The sequence below is a fragment of the Bos javanicus genome, chromosome 8, assembly GCF_032452875.1.
Source record: "Bos javanicus breed banteng chromosome 8, ARS-OSU_banteng_1.0, whole genome shotgun sequence".
In the NCBI taxonomy this organism is placed as follows: Eukaryota; Metazoa; Chordata; class Mammalia; order Artiodactyla; family Bovidae; genus Bos; species Bos javanicus.
In genome coordinates, this window is record NC_083875.1 from 40,006,643 (window position 1) to 40,034,305 (window position 27,663).

Here is a 27,663-nt window from a genome sequence, read left to right on the forward strand (position 1 = left end):
TATGCATGAACAAACTTAAAACTTGTAAAGCAAACTTAAAGAAGTATTTAACAAGTATGCAACATCATAAAATCAATAAAAACTAATCTTTTTCTAACTGAATTTCATAATTGTGCTTCCAGTTATCAGTAACAGTAAAAGAAAAAAAAAGAAGCAAAACAACCTTAAAAATCACTTTTAGAATGTAAGCCTTTTTGAATCTATAAGAACACCATCTGTATTTTCCAAGTCTCCTGTAAATGTGTTATCATACTTCAGAATTTTAAAAAACAAAAATTAAGAGAGAACACCATTACTAACTATTTTGTCATAGAAAACAAACAATATGCCATTTAAGAACAATGAGAAAAGAACTATAGCTATGATCTTGCTGGTGTCACACTATTAAAAACTTTCACTTATATCAACGGAAGGAGAGTAGTGCAAGACCATGTTCCAAATGACTAAAAGTACTTTGCTTCTATTGCCATTCTACTTAAATTAACAAAGAACGAGAACGTATCATTGAAGATTACCTGTTCTGTCAGTGTCTCACTTTCTTTATGTTTCCCTCTTGACCACTGAATTCCACCGTTTCCAGTTATTATAATGGTTGCAAAAATCTCCTCACCTGAAGGACCTCTTCCAGGTTCTTTTACTTCAAATTGCTCTGTGTAGAAGGCAGACTGAAGAGTTTCCAGATTTATAAGATACTTAAGTTTCAAGTTTCTGGCAGTGGCTTTGCAATGGCTGAATTGCTCAATAAATCTGCGAAATCTGTACCTTATTCTCTTCCTTGTCAAAATATGATACTCTTGGATCTTTGCTCGAACACATTTTGGCAAAAATGTCTTGTAGCTAGAGATAATAAAGAATACACACAAGAGCAAAACAAGTTGAAACAAAATAAAATTAGAAGATACCACTCTTCTCCATAATAAGTAAATAGCACAATAGTCAAGTGAAAAAGGTCACCATCCATATAGTATAAAACCTTAAGGTTTTATTTGATGATGTGAATGCCTTTACAAATTCTGAGTTGTCATAAAATTTTAGAGTAGGAGAAGTTAATTTTTTTCCCCTAAAGAAATGAAGACGGAGTCTAGTTAATATTGGAATCTCTAAAAATTTCTCTGATATCTTACATACACCATTTTGGCCTATCTTTCCTATAATACTATAAAATTTATCTGAATTCTGGAAATTGTTACATTTTGTTAGATATTACTGATACTCACTAGGCAAACATAGTTCTTTTGTGTGCATTATTCTCTCAGGTCAGCTTCAATATCTATTAATCCCTTTGCAATAAAAACAATTCTATGTGGAAATGTTCTGAATCTTTTGTACTTCCATCTCTATGTAAAATATCCTAAGGAAGGAAGATAACTTACTTCCCTTCTGCTCAAGTGTCTGAAAAAGGAAGACTATTTTATTTCTGAAGGTACAACTGGATCTCTATAACCATGTTAGATGCTATTCCCTTTGTCTGACAGCATTCTGTGCACTGCTCCATAATTAACCACTTATCACATTGTACTATGCGTACCTGAGTGCTGGAACTACCTAATGATGAGGGATTATTATATTTTAATGATTATTTTGTACTGTTATAGAGCCATCATTAAAATTTAAATTAAATAAAACTGCAAATAAATTATATTTAAATATAGACAATAAATACTCAAAAGGCATCACTTCCTAATTATTTTACATTATTTATTTATTTATACATTTTTACTACTATATGTGCTTTTGAGGTTATATCTGAGTGATGGAAAGGGTTTGCTACTCATCTCTTTTCAACTTTGCATTGGGTGATCTCAGATTGCTACTTTGAAATTGGCCACAGATACATGGTATTTAAACCATGCATATCAGCAAAAGTTACAAACAAATAAGATATTTTTTTCTCTAAGAACTGTTGTTAAACATTTAGCAGCACACCACTGCTTTCTTTCCTTCCCTGCTCTACCCTAATCCCCTTATGGAGCTATCAGTCTTGTGTTCAAGTAGCCAAAGCTGCTGGGAAGAGTCATTTGACAAGGTAGATGGGTTGCATTATAAATTCATAATCACAAATTTCAAATAGGCTTTTATCACTACTATCACTTTTATGACATTTCTCTGTTCAACTAATTTTCCCAAGTCCCACAACTATGTCAAATCTCTGATATTCTTAAAGTTCCTACTTCTCTTCTGTCTTACACCTCAGCTACATTTCTTTTTATTATCAAAAATGACTATCTTTTTCTTAGGGAAAAAAAAGGGGAAAAAAAAAAAAAGGCTTCTCTAAGCAGAACTCCCTCAGTATCTTGCTGCTGCTGCTAAGTCGCTTCAGTTGTGTCTGACCCTGTGTGACCCCATAGATGGCAGCCCACCAGGCTCCCCCGTCCCTGGGATTTTCCAGGCAAGAACACTAGAATGGGTTGCCATTTTCTTCTCCAATGCAGGAAAGTGAAAAGTGAAAGTGAAGTCGCTCAGTCATGTCCAACTCTTAGAGACCTCATGGACTGCAGCCTACCAGGCTCCTCCGTCCATGGGATTTTCCAGGCAAGAGTACTGGAGTGGGGTGCCATTGCCTTCTCCAACAGTATCTTGCTAGTAAACCTTATACATGTGCACTCATTCTTTCTTCCTTCCCAACTATTACAATAAATAAGGTATAAATCTGTTAAAGTTATTTCTTTGATATATACTTACCTCTACCCTCTGGGGAATTTTACTCTATTTATTACTTATCTTCTAACCACAAATTTTAAAAACATTAATGTTTTTCCCATCTTAAATATAAAATCTCCTTATCCTTCATCTCTCTCCAGCCACAGCCTATCTGGCTTCTTTTTAAGAGTTCATATAGCCAATTTCATTTCCTCACCTTCCCTTTACTCCTTAACTCACTCCAGTCTGGCTTCTGTTCCATCATTATCTAGAAACTACTCTTGCTAAGATCAAGGAATGTTGCTGAAACCAAATTCCCTGTTCATTTTACTTGCCATTTTTCAGAAGCATCTAACAGTGTTAATCTCTCTCTCCTTGATACTTTCTTCCCTTAGCTTTCCTGATTTTCATCCCATTTCTTTGGCTACTTTGCCAGTCTTCTTACAGGCTCAATCCCCTTTAGCTGGTGATAATTGTTAGAATTCTTCAAGACTTAACTATGGGCCCTCTTCTTTTCTTATCTATACTTTCAGTCTAGATACAAATGACTCTGATATCTCTAGCTCTAGCCCAGACCTCTAAGCTTCAGACATTATCCTCCATAGTCAAGTCAATTTACCCATATAATGTGGATGTCTCAAAAAGTGCCTCAAACAACACAGCAAACCAAATTCATGAGTCCCCATAACGTCCTCCCCTAAAAGATTCTCCTAAAGCATTCCCTATCTGAGTACACTGCACTAAAGATCCTCTATTCCCACAATCCCCAGAAACTCGTGAATCATTCTTTACATAACCTCCCCACCAACCCCCATTATTCAATCTGTCACCATCTTCCCTTGATTTTCCCTTCTAAATATTTCTCTAATTTGCCCACTTTTCTTATTATTAACCCATTCAACTGCAACTCCTAGAGGAACTACTGCAGTGATCTTACTTTCTAGGCGACGCACATTTCCATTTTCTCTTTCAGCCCTCTAATTAGTTTTCTACTCTGTTGTCATAGGAATCTTCTATGTATTAAATCCTTGCTTTAATACTCTTACATAGGGCTTCACTGGTGGCTCAGTGGTAAAGAATCCAGCCGCCAATGTAGGAGACATGGGTTTGATCCCTGGGTTGGCAAGATAACCTGGAGAAGGAAAGGGCAACCCACTCCAATATTCTTGCCTGGGAAATCTCATGGACAGAGGAGCCTGGCAGGCTGCAATCCACAAAGTTGCAAAGAGTTGGACACAACTTAGCAACTGAGCACACACACAACACTCTTACATAGTTTCCTAGTGTTCTTAACCTTATCAACATGCCTCTAGGTTCTATATGGTCCAGCCCCTGCCTCATCACCTACTAAGTCTTTGAGCTCTAACCATACTGACTCTCTTCATCCTCCCCATGTTTCTTTCTGCTGCAAAGCCTCTTCCATGAGCCTCTACTCTCCATCACTTACCTCTCTCCACCCAATAAATTCTACTCATTTTTCAGATCTCAAAAGTCACATTCCCTTCCTTTTTAGGGCAATTATACATTTGTAAAAGACTCTTGATGAAGGTGAAAGAGGAGAGTGAAAAAGCTGGCTTAAAACTCAACATTCAAAAAACTAAGATCATGGCATCCAGTCCTATCACTTCATGGCAAATAGATGTGGAAACACTGGAAAGCACTGACAGACTTTATTTTCTTGGGCTCCAAAATCACTGCAGATGGTGACTGCAGCCATGAAATTAAAAGATGTTTACTCCTTGAAAAAAAAGCTATGACAAACCTACACAGTGTGTTAAAAAGAAGACACATTACTTTACTGACAAAGATCCGTATAGTCAAAGCTATAGTTTTTCTAGTAGTCACGTATGGATTGAGAGCTGGACCATAAGGAAGGTTGAGCGCTGAAGAACTGGTGCTTTTGAATTATGGTGTTGGAAAGGACTCTTGAGAGTCCCCTGGACTACAAGGAGATCAAACCAGTCTATCTTAAAGGAAATCAATCCTGAATATTCATTGGAGGGACTGATGCTGAGGCTGAAGCTCCAATACTTTGACCACCTGATGCGAAGAGCCGACTCACTGGAAAAGACCCTGATGCTAGCAAAGATTGAAGGCAGGAGGAAAAGGGGACAACAGAGGATGAGATGGTTGGATGGAATCACCGATTCAATGAACATGAATTTGAGCAAGCTCTAGGAGATGGTGAAGGACAGGGAAGCCTGGCATGTTGCAGTCCATGGGGTTGCAAAGAGTTGGACATGACTGAGCAACTGAACAAAATATATAAAATTTAACAAAAGTCTGGATAGAATATAGGAGAGCCTCAGTAAGTTTAGAAAAAAACTGAAAGGTTTAAAAATACAATCAGAATACAAATACTTCCTACTTTACCTTCTTCTATCAAAAACTTTAGCTAAAACCAAGAGCCTTACTAAATCTGGATTACAATTTACATAAACACCAGTGCTACTTGATTTAACAAGGCTTTGAAAGCTTATCTGGAAATCAAAAGAGGAGTTTAAGATAACAAAATACAAAAAGTTTTTCCACTTTGATTCCTAGAATAAAGGACAGACATACATCCTTTGCTATACTATAAGAATGTATAGTTTCTTGAATATAATGATCTACTTTGGTGTCATCTGTGATGGGAACTAGCTAGATTTTGTTAGAAACACTACAATTTTTTCAAAAGTCACAAAGTTATTAACTCCTGAAGCATGAAAACATTATTCTTGATGCTTTTGTTATACTGAAACTTTAAGTGTTAGTCGCTCAGTCATGTCCAGCTCTTTGCGACCCCATAGACTGTAGCCTACCAGGCTCCTCTGTCTGTGGAATTCTCCAGGCAAGAATATTGGAGTGGGAAGCCATTCCCTTCTCCAGGGGATCTTTCTCATGATCTGGATTGAACCCAGGTCTCCTGCATTGCAGGCATATTCTTTACTATGTGAGTCACAGGCTCTAAAAGCTTCTGAAGTTAAGTCTTGTCTTACATACTATTTTTGTACCATAACATGAAGTCTGGATCTTATTATTACAATTGGAATAGACCACTGTAAACTCTAGTATCTGCTTAGCTGTGTAGGAGTCTAGTGATATGAGGCATATATCTCTGTTGCTATGTAAGTGGCCTTGGCCCTGGTCTAGTGTTCGCAAATTAACCAGGGTCTCCTTTAAACACTTTTCATTCTCTAGCTCTCTTCCTTTTGCAGACCTACGATTTCAAGGAGCAGATGAAGAATGAAACAGAAAATTCTTATCCATTTCTTTTACTTTCTGTATTCCAACACCAAAACCACAATGCCCAATCAGGATCTGGCATAACAATGGTTAAGTATCTAATACATACACATGCACAAGGAGATGCACAAACACACAGACACGGGTACACAGGTAGACACAAAGGCTTGTCCTCACAGACATAGATGCATCTAATACACAGGTACAGACACACAGAGATGTATTTTACATGTATTTTTTTAAGTCTGGGAAAGAATATGTATTATTTTATGTATTATACTAGACAGAGAAGCATACTCTACTGGATATTTCTAGGAACAAAGCAGCTTATTTCATTCGGTGAAAACAAATTATTCACCTGTTCTTCCATCAATCCCGAAAACTTAAACAAAAAGTAGAGATTTTTCAGAAATAAGCAACGAGTGAAAATTTGGAAAACATCAGGGAATTAAATTACATTAAGAAGGCAAGCAAATCAGGCATGACTTGCTTCAGTACAGTGATAAATTATTTACCTAATATTAAAAGGTCATGGTACCAAAGACAAACGGAAAAACAGATTACTTCAAAATTTAAATTCTTGTGCTGCTAATAATATTTTCAAGAAAGTGAAAAAAATCCACAGAATAGGAAAAACATTTGCAAATCTTTCAATGGCTCAAAGCTTCTCTGTTCTTCAACTATGTCCCTTTCAATTCCTTCAGTTTCTACTGACAACATCTAAGACACTATGTTCTACTATGGTCTTGCTACAGCAGATATTCAACAAATAGTTGTTAAATGAATAAATGAACGAACAAATGAATGAACAAATGAATGAGTAAGTTATTATCCTAAGAGGTGTTTGTCTGGATTTTAATAAAGATCAAGGCCTTAATGGAAAATAGAAACATTTTTGTTTTTTCTTTAGATACTGGAATCTTTAAGATAACTTCAGTGAGTTCCTGAAATCATTCCCTATGGCTGGCCTACACCCTTAGATGTAGTAGCATTAAGGACTAATAAGCTAAGGACTAATAGGACTAAGGACTAATAGACATTTGAAAACAAAACAAGAATACCTAAAACCAAAGAGGGAAACATAGAAACTGATAACCTGCAAACTGGGTATTTAACATGAGGGCAGTCATAAAAAGAGGGACAAAAGCCAGTTACTGAGAGAAGGATTTCTAGGAATAAAGAGAATTTTAACCAGATTCATGACATCCTCAAACTTATAATCTGGTAGGTATATATAATATGTAAAACAAATGTTTAGTCTTCAAACTTCAAAAAAAAAATCAAAGCATCCTTAAAGTAGTCATATATAGCTTAAAAAGGAGTAGAAGTCTTATAGCCATTAAAGCTGGGCAACAGTAGTAGAATTTCAAAAAATCGTATTAGGCATGACTGTCAGAATTCAAGATGCAGAAGAAAAATTTGGAGTCCGTGGATCACATGTATAAGAATCTGCTGGATGTATTATAAGATTAATAAGGCCTAAGGATCTAATGTAAAACCTGATAATAACTGATAACACTATATTATATAACAGAAACTTGCTAAAGGAGTAGAATGTAAGTTCTCACAATAAATGAATAAAGAAATATTTATGTGAGATGATAGATATGTTAATAAAGAGGGAACAGTTTTACAATATATAGGTAGATGAACACTTTAAATATCTTATAATTTTATATGTCAAGCGTACAAAAATAAACTCAAAATGGATTTTGAATTAAAAGTCTAAATGTAAGACTGCATACTATAAAATTCCTCAAGGAAAACATAGGCAGAACACACCCTGACATAAATCATAACAGTATATATTTTTTGGTATTCATCTTAAAGTGAAGAAAATAAAAGAAAAAATAAATAAATGGGACCTAATTAAACTTAAAAGTTTTTGCATAGCAAAGGAAACCATCAACAAGATGAAAAGACAACCTACTGAATGGGATAAAATATTTGCAAATGAAATGAATGATAAAGGATTCAGTTCAGTTCACTCAGTCGTGTCTAGCTCTTTGCAACCCCATGGACTGCAGCACGCCAAGCTTCCCTGTCCATCACCGACTCCTGGAGCTTGCTCAAACTCATGTCCATAGAGTTGGTGATACCATCCAACCATTTCATCCTCTGTTGTCCCCTTCTCCTCTTGCCTTCAATCTTTCCCAGCATCAGGGTCTTTTGCAACGAGTCAGTTCTCAACTCATATAACTCAACATCAAAAAACCTAACAACCCAATTAAGAAATGGCCATGAGAACTGAATAAACATTTTCCCAAAGAGGAAATGCAGATGGCCATCAGGAACATGAAAAGATGCTCAATATTGCTAATCATCAGGGAAATGCAAATTAATTAAAACTACAATGAGATGTCACTTTGCACCCACTAGAATGGCTATTATTTAAAAAAATATCATACAAATATCAAATGTTGGTGAGGGAGGAATGTAGACTGGTACAACATTGTGAAAAATAGTAAGGAGGCTTCTCAAAAAATTAAAATTAAAATTAACATATGACACAGCAATTCTACTCTTGGGTATAAATGCAAACTGTAACTGTAACTTAAGTCGCTTCAGTCGTGTCCGACTCTGTGCGACCCCATAGACGGCAGCCCACCAGGCTCCCCCGTCTCTGATTCTCCAGGCAAGAACACTGGAGTGGGTTGCCATTTCCTTCTCCAATGCATGAAAGTGAAAAGTGAAAGTGAAGTTGCTCAGTCGCGACCGACTCCCAGCGACCTCATGGACTGCAGCCCACCAGGCTCCTCCGTCCATGGGATTTTCCAGGCAAGAGTACTGGAGTGGGGTGCCATTGCCTTCTCCAATAAATGCAAAAGAAACAAAAATACTGATTTGAAAAGATACACGCACCCCAATTTTCAAGCAGCACTGCTTACAATTGCCAAGGTATAGAAGCAACACTAAGTGTCCATTAACAAATGAATGGATTAAGAAGATGTATATACACACACAATGGAATACAACTCAGCCATAAAAAAGAACGAAATTTTGCATTTGCAGCAAAATGGATGGACTGGCAGTGAATTATGTTACATGAAGTATGCCAGACAGAGAAAGACAAATAGTGTACAGTAGCACTTATATGTAGAATCTAAAAAATACAACAAACTATTAAACATAACAAAAAAGAAGTAGACTCACAAATATAGAAAATGAACTAGTGGTTTCTGGTGGGGTGAGGGAAAGCAGGAGGAATTCTATAGAGGTAGAAGGGAAAAAGGATTGTTATGATAACATACAAAATCATTTGTTTGAAACTTCTGAAAATCCTAAAGCATCTACGGAATTTAAAATTTTTTTCATTTAATTTTTTAAAAATACCAAAAAATAAATACAGGCAAACTGGAAAAAAACAAACAAGTTATACAAAAACTATAACTAGTCATACTTATATGGATTTGCATAAGAAAATTACCTGATAGAGCTATAGATGTCCAGTGGGGTTTGATTCTTTTCTTTGGCTATTCTCATCATATCTAACACTGCCATCCCAAGACATTCTTCCTGTGTTTCATGAGTCACAGGTACTTTTATCCATCCATGTAAAAAATCATGCCGCCACTAAAGTAAAAACAAAATATAGAAGAAAATATTTCTTAAGTTTCACTATCAAATCTTAATCTATTATTCTATTTTAATCTATAACACAATTTTCAGAACATATACATTTAACAAAGGTCAACTCCTCCCTTGATTTTGAAACACTTTGCCATAAAGTTTTAGTATAAGTTCTTTTGCAAAGATTTAAATTAGGTTCCCAATTATCAGCCTATTTCACTGATTCTATCTTCAAATTGTATCTTCAACATCAAAATTACCTAAATTAAAATAGGCACTAATCAATTAAATATGTACTGAGTTCCAAATATGCTTAAAGCATTGTACTAAGGACTGTTCTGGCTACAAAGAAATATAAGATGTAGCCTCAGCCTCCAAGGAGACTAAAATGTAGCCAAGAAGGGAAATAAGTGAAAAAAAAAAATTATAATGCCAGACACCATATAAAAGAAGTTGAGACTATATACAGTAGCAGTAATTAGGAAAAGTTTTGCAGAAAAATTGAAATTTCATGTATTCTTTGAATATGAAGCAATTTTAAAAATATATTTATTCATTTATTTATTTGGCTGCACTGGGTCTCTGTTGTGTCACACAGGATCTGTGGCTCCGCTGCTGCAGGGTATGAGGGATCTTAGTTTCCTGACCGGCGATTGAACCTATGTCTCCTGCACCGCACAAGGTGGACTCTTAACCACTGGATCACTAGAGAAGTCCCGGAAGAAATTTTTGATTAACACAAAACAGGATGCAGAAATAGAAGAAATGGCACAAAAAGAAACCACAAGGCATGTTCAGAGATGCAAAGTAGTTGGGTTGGAACAGATAATTCATGTAAAGTGAACAGAGTGAATTAAGACTTGGAAAAGCAAGTTGGGGTCAAACTGCAGGTACTCTTCAACACCTGGATCCCAGAAGCAATACAGAACCATTTTCTTAAATGTATCCATTTCATAAAGTATCTTTTCTTAAAGCATCATGCCTGTTTCACTGGTAGAAGTAGCAATGATACAGGACTTTAAGAAAATAAAGTGTATTCAAGGAGACTCTTGAAGAGGCTGCAGTAATGGTTCAGATATGAGAGAGTAAGGCTTTGCTGTACAGAAGAAAAGACACTAAAAGAGTCTGAAAAACCCATTAACTTTATAATTATATGTAAAAGAATGAAGAAAATGGAAAAACAGAAATTCTAAGATTTTGATCTAGAAATTTAGGGACACAGATAAAATCAGACTAAATAGGTAATGGGAGCAAGGTTAAAAGCACCAGTATTCTAAAAATAACAATCTTCTTTATAAGAAAAGTAGAAGCCATAATGATGGCTGAAATACCAACCATGGCTTAAACTAAGAGAAAACATCACCATATTTTATACACATATCTCCCTTCTTCCATATGATAACATCTCATGAAATTAAGCCAGAGAAGGCAATGGCAACCCACTTCAGTACTCTTGCCTGGAAAATCCCATGGACGGAGGGGCCTGGTGGGCTGCAGTCCATGGGGTCGCTGGGAGTCGGACATGACTGAGTGACTTCACTTTCACTTTTCACTTTCATGCACCGGAGAAGGAAATGGCAACCCACTCCAGTGTTCTTGCCTGGAGAATCCCAGGGACGGAGGGGCCTGGTGGGCTGCCGTCTATGGGGTCGCACAGAGTCGGACACGACTGAAGCGAATTAGCAGCAGCAGTAGCAGCATGAAATTAAGTTTTACATAAATTTAAAAAATAATTTTATTTTAAAAAATTAATATGCACTTAAAAGTAGGAGAAAGTAGGGAAAACCACTAGACCATTCAGGTATGACCTAAATGTAATCCCTTATGATTATGCAGTGGAAGTGAGAAATAGATTTAAGGGCCTAGATCTGATAGAGTGCCTGATGAACTATGGAATGAGGTTTGTGACATTGTACAGGAGACAGGGATCAAGACCATCCCCATGGAAAAGAAAGGCAAAAAAGCAAAATGGCTGTCTGGGGAGGCCTTACAAATAGCTGTGAAAAGAAGAGAAGCGAAAAGCAAAGGAAAAAAGGAAAGATATAAGCATCTGAATGCAGAGTTCCAAAGAATAGCAAGGAGAGATAAGAAAGCCTTCCTCAGCAATCAATGCAAAGAAATAGAGGAAAACAACAGAATGGGAAAGACTAGAGATCTCTTCAAGAAAATTAGGGATACCAAGGGAACATTTCATGCAAAGATGGGCTCGATAAAGGACAGAAATGGTATGGACGTAACAGAAGCAGAAGATACTAAGAAGAGATGGCAAGAATACACAGAAGAACTGTACAAAAAAGATCTTGATGACCAAGATAATCATGATGATGTGATCACTCACCTAGAGCCAGACATCCTGGCATGTGAAGTCAAGTGGGCCTTAGAAAGTATCACTATGAACAAAGCTAGTGAAGGTGATGGAATTCCAGTTGAACTACTCCAAATCCTGAAAGATGATGCTGTGAAAGTGCTGCGCTCAATATGCCAGCAAATTTGGAAAACTCAGCAGTGGCCACAGGACTGGAAAAGGTCAGTTTTCATTCCAATCCCAAAAAAGGCAATGCCAAAGAATGCTCAAACTACTACACAATTGCACTCATCTCACATGCTAGCAAAGTAATGCTCAAAATTCTCCAAGCCAGGCTTCAGCAGTACGTGAACCGTGAACTTCTAGATGTTCAAGGTGGTTTTAGAAAAAGCAGAGGAATCAGAGATCAAATTGCCAACGTTTTCTGGATCATCAAAAAAGCAAGAGAGTTCCAGAAAAACATCTATTTCTGCTTTATTGACTATGCCAAAGCCTTTGACTGCGTGGATCACAATAAACTGTGGAAAATTCTGAAAGAGATGGGAATACCAGACCACTTGACCTGCCTCTTGAGAAACCTATATGCAGGTCAGGAAGCAACAGTTAGAACTGGACATGGAACAACAGACTGGTTCCAAATAGGAAAAGGAGTACGTCGAGGCTGAATACTGTCACCCTGCTTATTTAACTTATACGCAGAGTACATCGTGAGAAACCCTGGGCTGGAAGAAGCACAAGCTGGAATCAAGATTGCTGGGAGAAATATCAATAACCTCAGGTATGCAGATGACACCACTCTTATGGCAGAAAGTGAAGAGGAACTAAAAAGCCTCTTGATGAAAGTGAAAGAGGAGAGTGAAAAAGTTGGCTTAAAGCTCAACATTCAGAAAACGAAGATCATGGCATCCGGTCCCATCACTTCATGGGAAATAGATGGGGAAACAGTGGAAACAGTGTCAGACTTTATTTTTGGAGGCTCCAAAATCACTGTAGATGGTGATTACAGCCATGAAATTAAAAGATGCTTACTCCTTGGAAGGGAAGTTATGACCAACCTAGATAGCATATTCAAAAGCAGAGATATTACTTTGCCAACAAAGGTCCATCTAGTCAAGGTTATGGTTTTTCCAGTAGTCATGTATGGATGTGAGAGTTGGACTGTGAAGAAAGCTGAGCGCCGAAGAATTGATGCTTTTGAACTGTGGTGTTGGAGAAGACTCTTGAGAGTCCCTTGGACTGCAAGGAGATCCAACCAGTCCATTCTAAAGGAGATCAGCCCTGGGATTTCTTTGGAAGGAATGATGCTAAAGCTGAAACTCCAGTACTTTGGCCACCTCATGCGAAGAGTTGGCTCACTGGAAAAGACTCTGATGCTGGGAGGGATTAGGGGCAGAAGAAAAGGGGATGACAGAGGATAAGATGGCTGGATGGCATCACTGACTCGATGGACTTGAGTTTGAGTGAACTCTGGGAGTTGGTGATGGACAGGGAGGCATGGCGTGCTGCAATCGTGGGATCACAAAGAGTCGGACATGACTGAGCGACTTAATGAACTGAAAAGTATATTTGGTAGCTAACTTTCAAATTAGAAAACATTTTTGTATAAGAAAAGAAATATACTACTTAAAAGGCACCAACCATGAAATAACCAGTGAGCACACATACACACACCCAGCCAAAACAAAGGCCTCAATATTGATAAAGCAAAACTGACTCACAGTAGGATATTTCTTTTTGCTCAAGTTCAAATACTAATTTCACCCCACTTCTGAAAATAGACAAGTAAATCATTCTTGATTAAAAAAAGCCACCGATAACCAAAGGCTAGGTAGATTATTTTTAATAGCTTGCTTCCGTTTCATATACTATATGGGACCAGAATATAATAAATTCTGTTTATGAGAATATCCTGTGGAACTCATGCCCAAAAAGCAATAAACATATGAAAAAATTAGTGCAGTGCTAACAACAGTGCTAACAACAGAATCAACCAAATAACCATTAGAAAAAAGTTACAGATGAAAGTGTCCCAAATGCCAAAGCATATAATTTTAAACTAGCCGTCTTAACCATCAATAAAACTAATTCATTTAATTGACTCATTTAATTAAAACTGTAGAAAAGTAGTTTCTCATCTAGGCAGCTGACATTTGAACCAAGAAATTTTATCTACATTCAGCCAGGAAAAGAAATAAAGAAAGAAAGAAAACAGTTATAGTAAAAAATTAGCTATATTTAGTCTAAAACATGCATAAAGTCTAATCTGATATCAATACAATCTAAGAATAAGTTAACTATTACCTTATTTATTTTCTGGGCATGGATTTAGAGAAGTAGAAACACTAAGTAATAGAAAATTGCATGTGGTCATGTCCAGACACAATTTAGGACTCTATTATGAAATTATTTTGCCATCCTAGATAAGAAAAATCCCTTCTAGAAAGATAAAATTGGAAATCACCCATCATTTTTCTAGATCAAAAGTATGAGATGTCATAATACTAATATTATGATAAAGTAGCTCAATGAATAGTTTAGGAAAACCTGGCCTATCAATGGGACTTAACTAGCATGTCACCAAATAAACCATATATGCATAACAGATGAAACAGTACAATTATAAAAGCAGCAGAAAGTCATAATTTCATAGTACCCTATTCTCAGAAGCTTGTTTCTCTCTTTCCTTAATGACTACTAAAACAAAGGAAGCTATGTAAAATTTGGTTAACAGTCAAATGGTTTTGACAAGAGTACCAAGACCATTCAACAGAAAAAGAATAGCCTTTTTAACAAATGGTGCTGAAAAAACTGGATACCCACATGCAAAACAATAAAGATGGACTCTTACCTTACACCATATAAAAATTATCTCAAAACGTAAGACTGTCCTTACATGCAGGTGACATGACATTACATATAGAAAACTCTGAAGACTCCACACAAAAACTACTAGAACTGATAAAAGAATTCAGCAAGGTAGTCGGATATAAGATTAACATACAGAATTTGGTTGCATTTTTACACTAACAATGATATATCAAAGAGAATGTTAAAACAAAATTGCTTTTTAAACAAAATTTTACTTTATTCAAAAAAATAAAATACTTAGGAATAAATCTGACCAAGGAGGTAAAAGCATTATATGCTGAAAACTATAAAACATGAATAAAGAAAATTAAAGATTATTCAAAGACACAGAAAGATAGCCTATGTACTTAGATTGGAAGAATTAATGTTGTTAAAATGGTCATACTACCCAAAGAAATCTACAGATTTATTTAGCACAATCCCTTCAAATTACCCATGACATTTTTCACAAACTAAAAGGAATCATCCTAATTCTTTTGGCCATGCCATGCAACTTTCAGGATCTTAGTTTCCCAATTGGGGTTTAATCCAAGGACCTGGCAGTGAAAGCACCAAGTTCTAACCACTGGACTGTCAAGGAATTCCCAGATAATATTCAAATTTATATGAAACCATAAAAGACCCAGAATTACCAAAGTAATCCTAAGGAAAAAGAACAAAGCAAGAGGCATAACCCTCCCAGACTTCAGACATTACTACAAAGCTACACTAATAAAAATGGCATGGTACTGGTACAAAAACAGACATACGAATCAATGGAACAGAATGGAGAGCCCAGAAATAAACCTACACACCTATGGGCAACTGATCTTCAACAAAGGAGACAAGAATATACACTGGGAAAAAGTCTCCTCAGCCAAGTAGTATTGGGAAATTTGAACAGCCACATGTAAATCAATATCAGAACACACGCTCATATCATACACAAATACAAACCCAAAATGGTTTAACAATTTCAATATAAGACATGATACCATACAACTCCTAGAAGAAAACATAAGCAAAACATTCTGACATAAATCCTATCTATGGTCAGTCTGTCAAGGCAATAGAAGTAAAAAAGTAAAAATAAATAAATGGGACCTAATCAAACTTACAAGCTTTTACATAGTAAAGCAAAATGTAAACAAAACAAAAAGACAACCTATATAATGGGAGAAAGTACCTGCAAATGATGTGATTAACAGGCTTAATTTCCAAAATATACACATAGCTCATACAATTCAATAACAAAACAACACATAACCCAATTGAAAAATGGGCAGAAGAGCTAGACATTTCCCAAAGGAGAAGGACATACAGATGGGCATCAGGCACATGAACAGAAGCTCCACATCATTCATTGTTGGGCTTCCCTGGTGGCTCAGATGGTAAAGAATCTGCCTGCAATGCAGGAGACTCAGGTTTGATCCCTTGGTCGGGAAGACTTCCTGGAGAAGGGAATGGCTACCCACTCCAGTATTCTCGCCTGGAAAACTCCATGGACAGAGGAGCAATGCAAAATAAAAATACACTGAGATCTCACTTCACGTCGGTGAAAATGGCTATCATTAAAAAGTAATAACAAATAACAAATGCTACAAATAAACAAATGCTAGAGAGTAAGGAGAAAAGGGAACCCTCCTACACTGTTGAAGGGAATGTAAGTTGGTACAGCTACTATGGAAAACAGTATGGAGGTTCCTCAAAAAAAAACTAAAAACAGAGTTACCATATGATCCAGCAATCTCACCCCTGAATATATATCTGAAAAAAACCCTGTAATTCAGAAAGATAAAGGTACTCCATATCCACAGCTACCTATTTACAAGAGTCAAGACAAAGAGACAACCTAAATCTCCCCTGACAGATGAATGGATAAAGAAGATATGGTACATATATATAAAATGGAACACTACTCAGCCATAAAAAGGACTGAAACAATGCTATTTGTAGCAACATGCACAGATTGAGAGATGATCACAGAAGTGAAGTAAGTCAGAAAGAGAAAGACAAATACCATGTGATATCCCTTATATGTGGAATCTAAAATATGAACTTATCTATGAAACAGAAACAGACTCGGGCATGCAGAACAGACATGTGATTGCCAAGGGGTGGGGGGACGGACTGAGAATTTCAGGTTAGTAGATGTAAACTAGAGAATGGATAAATAACAAGGTCCTACTGTATAGCATAGGGAACTGTATTCAATATCCTATGATAATCTGTAATTGAAAAGAATATAAAAAGTGTGCGTGTGTGCATGCTAGGTCTCTTTGGTCATGTCCAACGCTTTGTGACCCTATGGAGTAGCCCACCAGTCTCCCCTATTCACGGGATTCTCCAGGCAAGAATACTGGAGTGGGTTGCTGTGCCCTCCTCCAAGGGATCTTCCCAACCCAGGAGTCAAACCTACATTTCTTGTGTCTCCTACATGGTAAAGCAGGTGGGTTCTTTACCACTAGCACCATCTGGGAAGCTATGAAAGAGTGTATATATGGATATATGAATCACTTTGCTGTACAGCAGAAATTAGCACAACACTGTAAATTAACTATAATTTAATAAAAAAAAAAAACCTGAAAACAGATCAAAGATCTAAAGGTAAGAGCTAAAACCATAAAATATTTATAAAAAATAAAGAGGGAAAGCTTCACAATGATGGATTTGGCAATGATTTCTTGCATTTGACACTAAAAGTATAGATAACAGAAGGAAAAAATAGATAAATTGCACTACATCAAAATTTAAAATGTTTGTGCATCACAGGACATAATCAACAGTGAAAAGGCACCTCATGGAATGGGAGAAAATAACTGCAAATCACATATCTAATAAGGGGTTAGTAGCCAGAACCAGACGACAACAACAACAACAACAACAACAAAACTCTAAATAACCTGATTAAAGAAATGGGCAAAGGACTTGAACAGAAATTTCCCCCCCAAAAATATACAAGAGGCCAATAAGCTTACAAAAATGCTCTACATAATTAATCATTAAAGAAATGCAAATCAAAATCACAACACGATACCACTTTACACCTATCAGAATGGCCATTATCAAAAAGTGTCGGTGAGGAATACTTGTGTGCCACTGGCAATAACGTAAAATGGTGCAGCTGCTGTGGAAAACAGTATAGTAGTTCCTAAAAACATTAAAAATAGAATTACCATAGGATCTAGTAGTCTCACTTCTGGATATATATCCAAAAGCATTAAAAGGTCTCAGAGATACCTGTACACTCATGTTCATTACAGTATTACTCATAAGTACCAAAAAGTAGAAGCAAAGCAACTCTCCAAGAAGAGACATGAGTAAACAAAATGTGGTATTTATACAACAGAATATTACTCAGCCTTAAAAAGGAAGGAAATTCTGACACATTCCATAACACAGATGAGTCTTGAAGACATTATGATAAAAGAAATGAGCCTGTCACAAAAAAGTAAATGCTGTATAGTTCCACTGAACTGAGCTAACCTGGAATAAGCAAATGAATAAAGACAGAGTAGAAAGGTGGCTGCCAGAGGTCAGGAGGAGAAGGAAGCAAAGAGGTACTTTTTAATGGGTAACAAGTTTCAATTTGGGTAGATGAAAAATGTTCTGGAGATGGATGGAGGTAAAGGATGCACAACAATATGAATTCCCTGAACTAACGCACTGCTTTAATCACTAAAAAGTGGCTAAAATAATAAACTTTATTAAGCATATTATATCTCTTCACACATAAAAGTGTCAGTTGCTCTAAACAGCAAAAAAGAAATATTCTTTAATCTGTTGCTTATAAACTGAACTGTATCTACTACACACCTTAGAAATGTGAGCTATGAGGATCTGTGAGATTACTTCCCATGATATTAGCAAATCTGATTTAGAACTTGACTGGATACCTTGGGAATATCAAGAGCATATTTTTACATAAAAGCACTAATTTCTTTCTTTACTAACTACTCCTCATTCTTGCAGCACACAGACTTAAAAGTAATTTAATGACAAAACATTTCAATTACTGTTTAAATCAGGTTATAAACAAGAAAGCATTTTAAAATGTTCCAAAACACCACAAAAATCAAACAGTATTAATAAACAAGTAACTGGAACACAGTTTTCAGGCTAAGTATCAACAAACAGCTCCCCTCCTGTGAGGGGCTACATATACTGCTGTATATTGATAGTTTGCTTTTTATGCAGTTACTTACTTTCTTTACATTTCGCTACCCACTAATAAAAGTCTGAAACTGTTTAGGAATTTCTTTAAAATCCCTCTAAAGAAATTTCACTGTCCTATATTCCAGCCACTTAGGTCTCTCTACATGAATCATGCTGTAAAACTCAGTCCAAACTTTGTGAAATTCTTAAAATGATTTAAAGCACTAAAATAAAAAGAAAATTCAAAAGGGCCAATTCTAGGAATCTTTATAATTTAGAGTCTATTATCCATAAGCCATGGGCTTCCTAGGTGGCATCAGTGGTAAAGAATCTGCTTGCCAATGCAGGAAACACAAGAGACGCCGGTTCGATCCCTGGGTCGGGAAGATCCCTTGGAGTAGGAAATGGCAGCCCCCTCCAGTATTCTTGCCTAGGAAACTCCATTGACAGAGGAGCCTGGCAGGCTACAGTCCATGGAGTCGCAGCAAAGAGTCGGATATGACTTGGCACAAATGCACATACATCCAAAAGCTATGGGATTAAAAATTAGTGATAAAAGACTCAATTTTGTTACCTCTCTGCACCTGCTATGCATACAGAGCATCAATTTTCCCACATGCGAATAATTTCCTGATCAAGAAATATACTATACAGCAAGATATTTATAATTTAACACATGTACAATGAAGATAATATAATCATACCTGAGCAAAAAGGTAAGACATGACAAAGTCATCAAGAAGAGGAGCTTCAGCACCTCGAGCTATTCCATGTCGATAGGTTCTGTTGCTGCCATTACAATACCAGTAAGGGAAGTAAAATCTACAAGACAGTTAAAATATTCAGTCAGCCTCCAAACAGTTCTAAAACAGATATACTGTGTATATACAACCAGTTCCAGTCTACCAGAAGGTATTATTCCATAATCAGAAAACACAATCAAGAGTGTTAAATATAAAGTGAGGATAAAAGAAAATACGGATAAAACCACAGTAATAATATAGGCAGAAAATATAAGAAACATAAGTTTAAAATTCATAATCTGCCTTCTTCAATCTGTTATTTCAAAGAAGCAATAACAGAAAATAGAGGAATGTAGAAATAAAACATTAACAAAAAAATTTTAATATAATTCTAGAAACATCAATGGAAGAATATGAAAATGTTAAATTTGGTGTGAAAACAATTGTGTCTTCTTTTTAAAAATGGAGATTACATTAAAAAGAATGAAATAATACCACTGGCAGCTACATGGATGCACCCGGAGATTATCTTATTAAGCAAAGTCATAAAGAAAGAGAAAGACAAACACCACATGATATCACTTATATGTGGACTCTAAAATATGACACAAATGAGCTTATCTATGAAATAGAAACAGACTCACAGACGGAGATAACAGACTTGTGGTTGCCAAAGGGAGAGGGGAGTGGGGGAAGGCTGGATCGAGAGTTTGCAGTTAGCAGATACAAACTATTATATACAGAATGGATAAACAACCAGGTCCTACTGTATAGCACAGGGATATTCAATATCCTGTAATAAGCCATAATGGAAAAGAATATAAAAAACAATATACATAAATATGTATAACTTGAATCACTTTGCTGAACACCAGAAACTAGCACAACATTGTAAATCAACTATACTTCAATTTTTAAAAAAAATGGATGTGACAAACTTGTCCTTCAAAGAAACAAAAAAATTTCTATACTGCTTTCACAGCTCTACTGAGACATACTTCATTAAAAGTTCAATGTTTTTAGTATATTCAAGGCATTGTACAAATATCACCACAACCTAACTTAGAACATATTTATCTTCCATAAAAGAAATTCCATTCTCACTAGCAGTCATACCCAAGCCACCCATATCTACTCCCCAGCCCTAAGTTACTATTACTCTGTCTCTATAAATTTATCTATTCTAGACATTTTATATAAATGGGATCATATAATGTGGATTTTTCTACCTTTTTTCACTTAGCATAATGTTTTCAAGGATCACCCATATTTATAGCATATGTCAGTACTTCATTTCTTTTCATTGCCCAGTTAGATTTTCATTGTATGGATGTATCACATTTTGATTAACTGTTCATCAATTTATGGACATTTGGTTTGTTTCCACCTTTTTGCTGTTGTGAATAATGTTGTTATTAATAATTATATACAAGTTTTTTTTTTTCCTGAGGATGTATATTTTCATTTCTCTTGCATATATACCTGGATGGCACTGCTGAATCATATGAAATTTTATGTTTATCTTTTTAAGGAGTAGCCAAACTCTCTTTCAAAGCAGCTGGATTATTTTATACTTCTAACAAAAATTTATGAGTGCCCCAATAGGTCACATCCTTGCCAACACTTGGGTGGAAGAGTTTAAGCTAAATTTTTCTATGGTACTGCCGACTCAGCATTCATTTTGTTTGCTCAAGAATCCTATACGGACCTTCAGATCAGATCAGATCAGTCGCTCAGTCGTGTCCGACTCTATACGGACCTTAAACTGACATTAATCCCCACACAAATGCACGCTCCAGATAGAAATTTGCAGAGTCGCAAGCAATTACAAGTTCCTGATACAATTTCCCCAATAGCCTTTGCGATCCATAGTCATCCCTGCCTCTCCATGCCCATCCCTATGTGCCTCTTCAGTGGACGCCCATATGGCTTACCAACCAGCTCTTTTGAAATGAGTCTAGCCTTAGTCCAGGAGCACTCACCCACAAACCCTAATAAAGGCATGTACTCCAGGGCTGACTCTATCTGCAGTGTGCTTTAACTCTTCCATGTGACACCTTAAGGCATGCTGGTATGTCCTCAAGGACCAGTGAGTAATAAACTTTTCTGCTTCAATTCCTTTTGCAGTTTATTGTTGAAATGTATCTGGTACACTGTGTCCCACTTAATAAGAGTTAATTTGAAAAACTGATAATTACTGTCCATCTTTTTAATGCTTGCCATTCTAGTGGGTAAATGATATCCCACTGTGGTTCCGATTTACATTTCTCTAATGAGTAATGATGTTGAGTATCTTTTCACATGATTTTTGATCCTTTGAATGTTTTCTTTAGAGAAAGGGCTATTCAAAACTTGGCCCATTTATTTTAACTGGGTTATTTGTCATTATACTGAGCTGTTAGAGTTCTTTACATATTATAGATATAAGGTATCTGTCAGATACATGATTTACAAACATTTTCTTCCATTCTGTGGGTTCTCTTTTCACATTCTTGTCAGTATCCTTTGATGCACAAACATATGTTGATGAATCCCAACTAACCTATTTTGTTGTTGCTTACGCTTTTGGTGCCATATTGAAATCACTGCCTACTTTAAGTACACAAAGATACAGTCCTATGTTTTCTGCTAAGAATTTTATAGTTTTTAGCCACTAAATTAAGGTCTATGATCCATTTTAAGTTACTTTTTGGTCAATGGTGTAAATTGGTGGTCTAAGTTTATTACTCTACATGTGGATATTCAGTTGTCCCAGAATCATTGTAGAAAAGACTATTCTTTCCCCATGAATTGTCACAGCACCCTTGCCTAAAGTCTACTACCATAATATGAGAGATTATTTTTGGACTTTCAATTTATTCCATTAATGTATATACCTAACCTGAAGTCAGTACAACAGTCTTAATAACTATGATTGTGGACTAAGTTTTGAAATAAGAAATGTGAATCTTCCTACTTTGCTCTTTTTCAAGACTCTAATTTTTCACAAATTTTATGATTATCTGTCAATTTCTAGAATAAACACAGAATTTCAGTGGAGATCACACTGAAAATAAAGCTTGATGATGGGACTATTGCCGTATTAAATCTTCCTATACACAAACATGAGACAGTTTTCCATTTATTTAGGTGTTTCTCTAATTTCCTTCAATGATATTTTATATTTCTAAGTGTACAAATTCTGCAATTCTTTTGTTAGGTTTAAATCAAAGTATTCTTTTATGCTATTGTAAATGGAATTTTATTAATTTCACATTTGTACTATAATTCCTAGCACACAGAAATACAACACTTTGAATTTCTATCTTACAACCAGGCTGAGCTCTTTTATTAGTTCTAATAGTTTATTAATTTCTTAGGATTTCACATATACTAGATCCTAATATCTGGGAATAGAGAGTTTTATATCTCTTCTTTTCCAATACAGATGCCCTGTATTTGTTTTCCTTGACATATTTCCCTGTCTAGAATCTGTTCTACAGTGTTCAACAGAAGTGGTGACAGCAGATATTCTGGTCTTGTTTTTGATCTTTGGAAGAAAGCATTAAGCTTTTCACTATCAAGTATTAGATTAGCTTTGGAGTTTTTCACAGATCCTTTATCATACTGAGGAAGTTCCAGTCCATTTCTGTTGTGTTTAGTATTTTGATTACAACAGAATATTAGATTCTGTTAAAAGTTTTTCTTCCATGTTTATTAAGATATGCTTTGGCTCTTTATTCTAATATGGTACATTATACTGATTTTGAGATGTTAAAGCAATATCCTAGGATAATCTCTACCTGGTCAATATTTAATCCTTTTTATATATAGGTGGATTTGGTTTGCTAGTATTTTCTTGATGATTTTTACACCTATGTTTATAAAAGACATTGGTCTGTAGCTTTCTTATTTTTTGGACTTCTTTGTCTGGATTTGGTATCAGAGTAATGGAGAACTTATGGAATGAGTTGGGAAGTGTTTCCTCCTTTTCACTTTTTGGGAATAACTAACAGGGGTTTCCCTGGTGGCTCAGATGGTAAAGAATGTGACTACAATGCAGGAGACCTGGGTTTGATCCCTGGGGTCAGGAAAGATCCCCTGGAAAAGGAAATGGCAACCCACTCCAATATTCCTGCCTGGGGAACCCCATAGACAGAGGAGCCTGACAAGGCTACAATCCATCGGGGGCAAAGAGTTGGACACGACTGAACGATTAACACTTTCACTTCTTTCAGTATCAACATTCCCCTTCATGGATCACAGTCTTGTCACAGTGAAGGGACTTGTATAACTCAATGAAGCTATGAGCCATGGCATGCATGGTAACCCAAGAAGGAGGGGTCATAGTGGAGAGTTCTGACAAATCATGGTCAACTGGAAGAGGTAATGGCAACCTACTCAAGTATTCTTGCCTGGAAAGCCCCATGGACGGTATGAAAAAGCAAAAATATATACCAACAGAATATGAGCCAACCCCTACCCAGGTCAGGAGGTGCCCAGTATATTACTTGGAAAGAGTAGAGGGCAATTTCTATTAGCTCCAGTAAGAATGAAGTAGCTGGGCCATACAAGAAATAGCATACAGCTGTGGATGTGTCTCATGGTGAAAGTAAAGTCCAATGCAGTAAAGAACAACACTGCATATGAATCTGGAATGTTAGGTTCATGAATCAAAGTGAATTAGACATAATAAAACAGGAGATGGCAAGACTGAACAAGTACATCTTAGGAATCAAAATCAGTGAATTAAAATGGACAGTCATGGGTGAATTTAACTCAGATGACCATTATATCTATTGTGGGAAAGAATTCCTTAGAAGAAATGAAATAGAGCTCATAATCAACAAGAGTCCAAAATACAGTACCTGGGTGCAATCTTCAAAACAACAGAATGACCTTTGTTTCCAAAGCAACCCATTCAACATCACTATAATCCAAGTGTATGTCCTAACCACTGATGCAGAAACTGATCATTTCTATGAAGACCTATAACACTTTCTAGAACTACCACACAAAAATGATGTCCTTTTCATCACAGGAGATTGGAATGCAAAAGCAGGAAGTCAAGAGATACCTGAAATAACAGGCAAGTTTGGCCTTATAGTACAAAATGAAGCAGGGCAAAGGCTACCACAGTTTTGTCAAGAGAACACAGTGATCATTAGCAAACACCCTCTTTCAACAACCCAAGAGATGACTCTACACATGGACATCACCAGAGTGTCACTATTGAAACTGGAGTGATTATGTTCTTCACAATTAAAGATGGAGAAGCTCTATACAGTCAGTTTAAAAAAAAAAAAAAAGGGAGACCTGGCGCTGACTGTGGATCAGATCATGCGCTGACTGTGGATCAGATCATGAACTTCTTACTGTAAAACTTAAGCTTAAATTGAAAAAAGTAGGGAAAATTACTAGGTCATTCAAGTATGACCTAAATCACATCTGTTATGATTATACAGTGGAGGTGACAAATAGATTCAAGGGAGAAGATCTGGTAGAGTATGTGAAGAACTACAGGCAGAGTTTTGTAACATTGTATATGAGGCAGTGACCAAAACCATAAAGGGAACATTTCATGAGAGAATGGGCACAATAAAGAACAGAAACAATAAGGACCTAACAGAAGCAGAAGAGATTAAGAAGAAATGGCAAGAATACACAGAAGAACTATACAACAAAGGTCTTAATGAGCCAGAAAACCATGATGGTGTGGTCATTCACCTAGAGCTGGACATCCTGGAGTGGGAAGTCAAGTGGGCCTTAGAAAGCATTACTACGAACAAAGCTAGTGGAGGTGACAAAACTCCAGCTAAGCTATTTAAAATTCTAAAAGATGATGCTATTAAAGTACTATACTCAACATGTCAACAAATTTGGAAAACTCGGCCATGGCTGCTGGACTGGAAAAGTTCAGTTTTCATTCTAATGACAAAGAAGGGCAATGCCAAAGAAAGTTCCAACTATCATACAATTCCATTCATTTCACATGCTAGCAAGATTATGCTCAAAATCCTTCAAGCTAGGCTTTAGGAGTACATGAGCTGAGAATTTCCAGCTGTACAAGTTGGGTTTAGAAAAGGCAGAGGAACCAGAGATCAAATTGCCAACATTTGCTGGACTATCAAGAAAGCAAGGGAATTTCAGAAAAGCATCTACTTCTGCTGCATTGACTATGCTAAAGCCTTTGACTGTGTGGATCACAACTGTGGAAAGTGCTTAAACAGAAGGGAGTAGCAGACCATCTTATCTGTTTCCTGAGAATTCTGTCTGCAGGTCAAGAAGCAACAGTCAGATCTGGACATGGAACAAGTGACTGGTTCAAAACCAGAAAAGGAATATGACAAGGCTGTATATTGTCACCCTGCTTATTTAATTTCTATGCAGAGTACATTATGTGAAATGCTGGGCTGGATGAATCACAGCTGGAATCAAGATTGCTGAGAGAAATATCAACAACCCCAGATATGCAGATAATACCACTCTAATGGCAGAAAGTGAAGAGGAAGTAAAGACCTTCTTGACGAAGGTGAAAGAAAAGAGTGAAAAAACTGACTTGAAACTCAACATTCAAAATACTAAGGTCATGGCATCCGGTCGCATCACTTCATGGCAAATAGAAGAAGAAAAAGTATAAACAGTGATAGATTTTATTCTCTTGGGCTCCAAAATCACTGTGAACGGTGACTGCTGCTATGAAATTAAAAGACGCTCGCTCCTTGAAATGAAAGCTATGACAAACCTAGAGAGCATATTAAAAAGCAAAGACATCACTTTGCCAACAAAGGTCCGCATGTCAAAACTATGGTTTTTCCAGTAGTTATGTAAGGATGTGAGAGGCAGACCATAAAGAAGGCTGAGTACAGAAGAATTGATGCTTTTGAATTGTGGTGCTGGAGAAGACTCTTGAGAGTTCCCTGGACTGCAAGAAGATCAAACCAGTAAATCCTAAAGGAAATCAACCTTAAATATTCACTGGAAGGAATGCTGCTGAAGCTGAAGCTTAATACTTTGGCCACGCGATGTGAAAAGCCGACTCACTGGAAAAGACCCTAATTTTGGGAAAGATTGAAGGCAAAAGGAGAAATGGACAGCAGAGGATAAGATGGTTAGATAGCATCACTGACTCAATGGACATGAACCTGAGCCAACTCTGGGAAATAGAGGAGGGGCAGAGGAGCCTGGCAAGCTACAGTCCATGAGGTCACAAAGTTGGACAAGATTTACCAACTGAACAACAACAAAGTATCAACATATCCTTAAAAGTTTAATAGAATTCACCAGTAAAGCCACTTGGATCTGGGCTCTCCTTGTGCAAAGCTTTTTGTTTTATTTGTTGTTTTTTAATTACTAATTGAATTCTATTTCTTTACTTGTTAAGGTCAATTCACATGTTCTATTTCTTTGTCAGTTCTATAGTTTGTGTCTTTCTAAGCATTTTTCTATTTCATCTTGGTTATGTAGTTTGTTGGCATACAGCTGTTTCTTATAATCCTTTTTATTTCTGTAAGGTCACAGTAATATTACCTCTTTTATTCCTGATTTTAATAATTTAAGCTTCTCTCTTTATCTAGTTAAAGCTTTACTGATACTGTTGATCTTTTCAAGGAACCAACCAACTTTTGGTTTCCTCATTTTCTCTTGTTTTTCTATCCTCTATTTCATTTATCTCTACTCTGATCTTTATTATTTCCTTTCTTTAACTTGCTTTCAGTTTCATTTACTCTTCTTTTTCTACTTTGTTAAAATGGAATGTTATTGATTTGAGAACTTTTTTAATATAGTTTTTACAACTATGAATTTACTTTAAAGCATGGTTTTTAGCTGCATACCCTAAGGCTCAGATGGTAAAGCATCTGCCTACAATGCAGGAGAACCAGGTTCAATCCCTGGGTCAGGAAGATCCTCTGGAGAAGGAAATGGCAACCCACTCCAGTACTCTTGCCTGGAAAATTCCATGGATGGAGGCGCGTGGTAGGCTACAGTCCATGGGGTCACAAAGAGTCGGACATGACTGAGTGACTTCACTCACTCACCCTAAGTTTTCACATGATCCGTTTTCATTTCCAGTTATATCAAAATATTTTCTATTTTCCTTTGTGATTTCTTCTTTGACCCATTATTTATTTAGAATAGTGTCAATTACCACATATTTGTGAACTGCCCAGTTTTCCTACTGTTAATGAGTTCTAATTT

The 27,663-nt window shown here is 36.4% G+C and overlaps 1 protein-coding gene across 7 annotated transcripts in view; it reads right to left on the reverse strand.

Moving 5' to 3' along the window:
- Positions 1 to 27,663, reverse strand: part of JAK2 (Janus kinase 2) — a 117,288-nt gene that overhangs the window by 35,273 nt on the left and 54,352 nt on the right. For all 7 annotated transcript variants that reach the window (XM_061425371.1, XM_061425373.1, XM_061425372.1 and 4 more), the window contains 3 exons: positions 19,447 to 19,564; positions 9,293 to 9,438; positions 516 to 837 (listed from right to left, as the gene is read on the reverse strand). In XM_061425371.1, the coding sequence (XP_061281355.1) occupies positions 516 to 837; positions 9,293 to 9,438; positions 19,447 to 19,564 (586 nt within the window). The remainder of the gene's footprint in view (positions 1 to 515; positions 838 to 9,292; positions 9,439 to 19,446; positions 19,565 to 27,663) is intronic.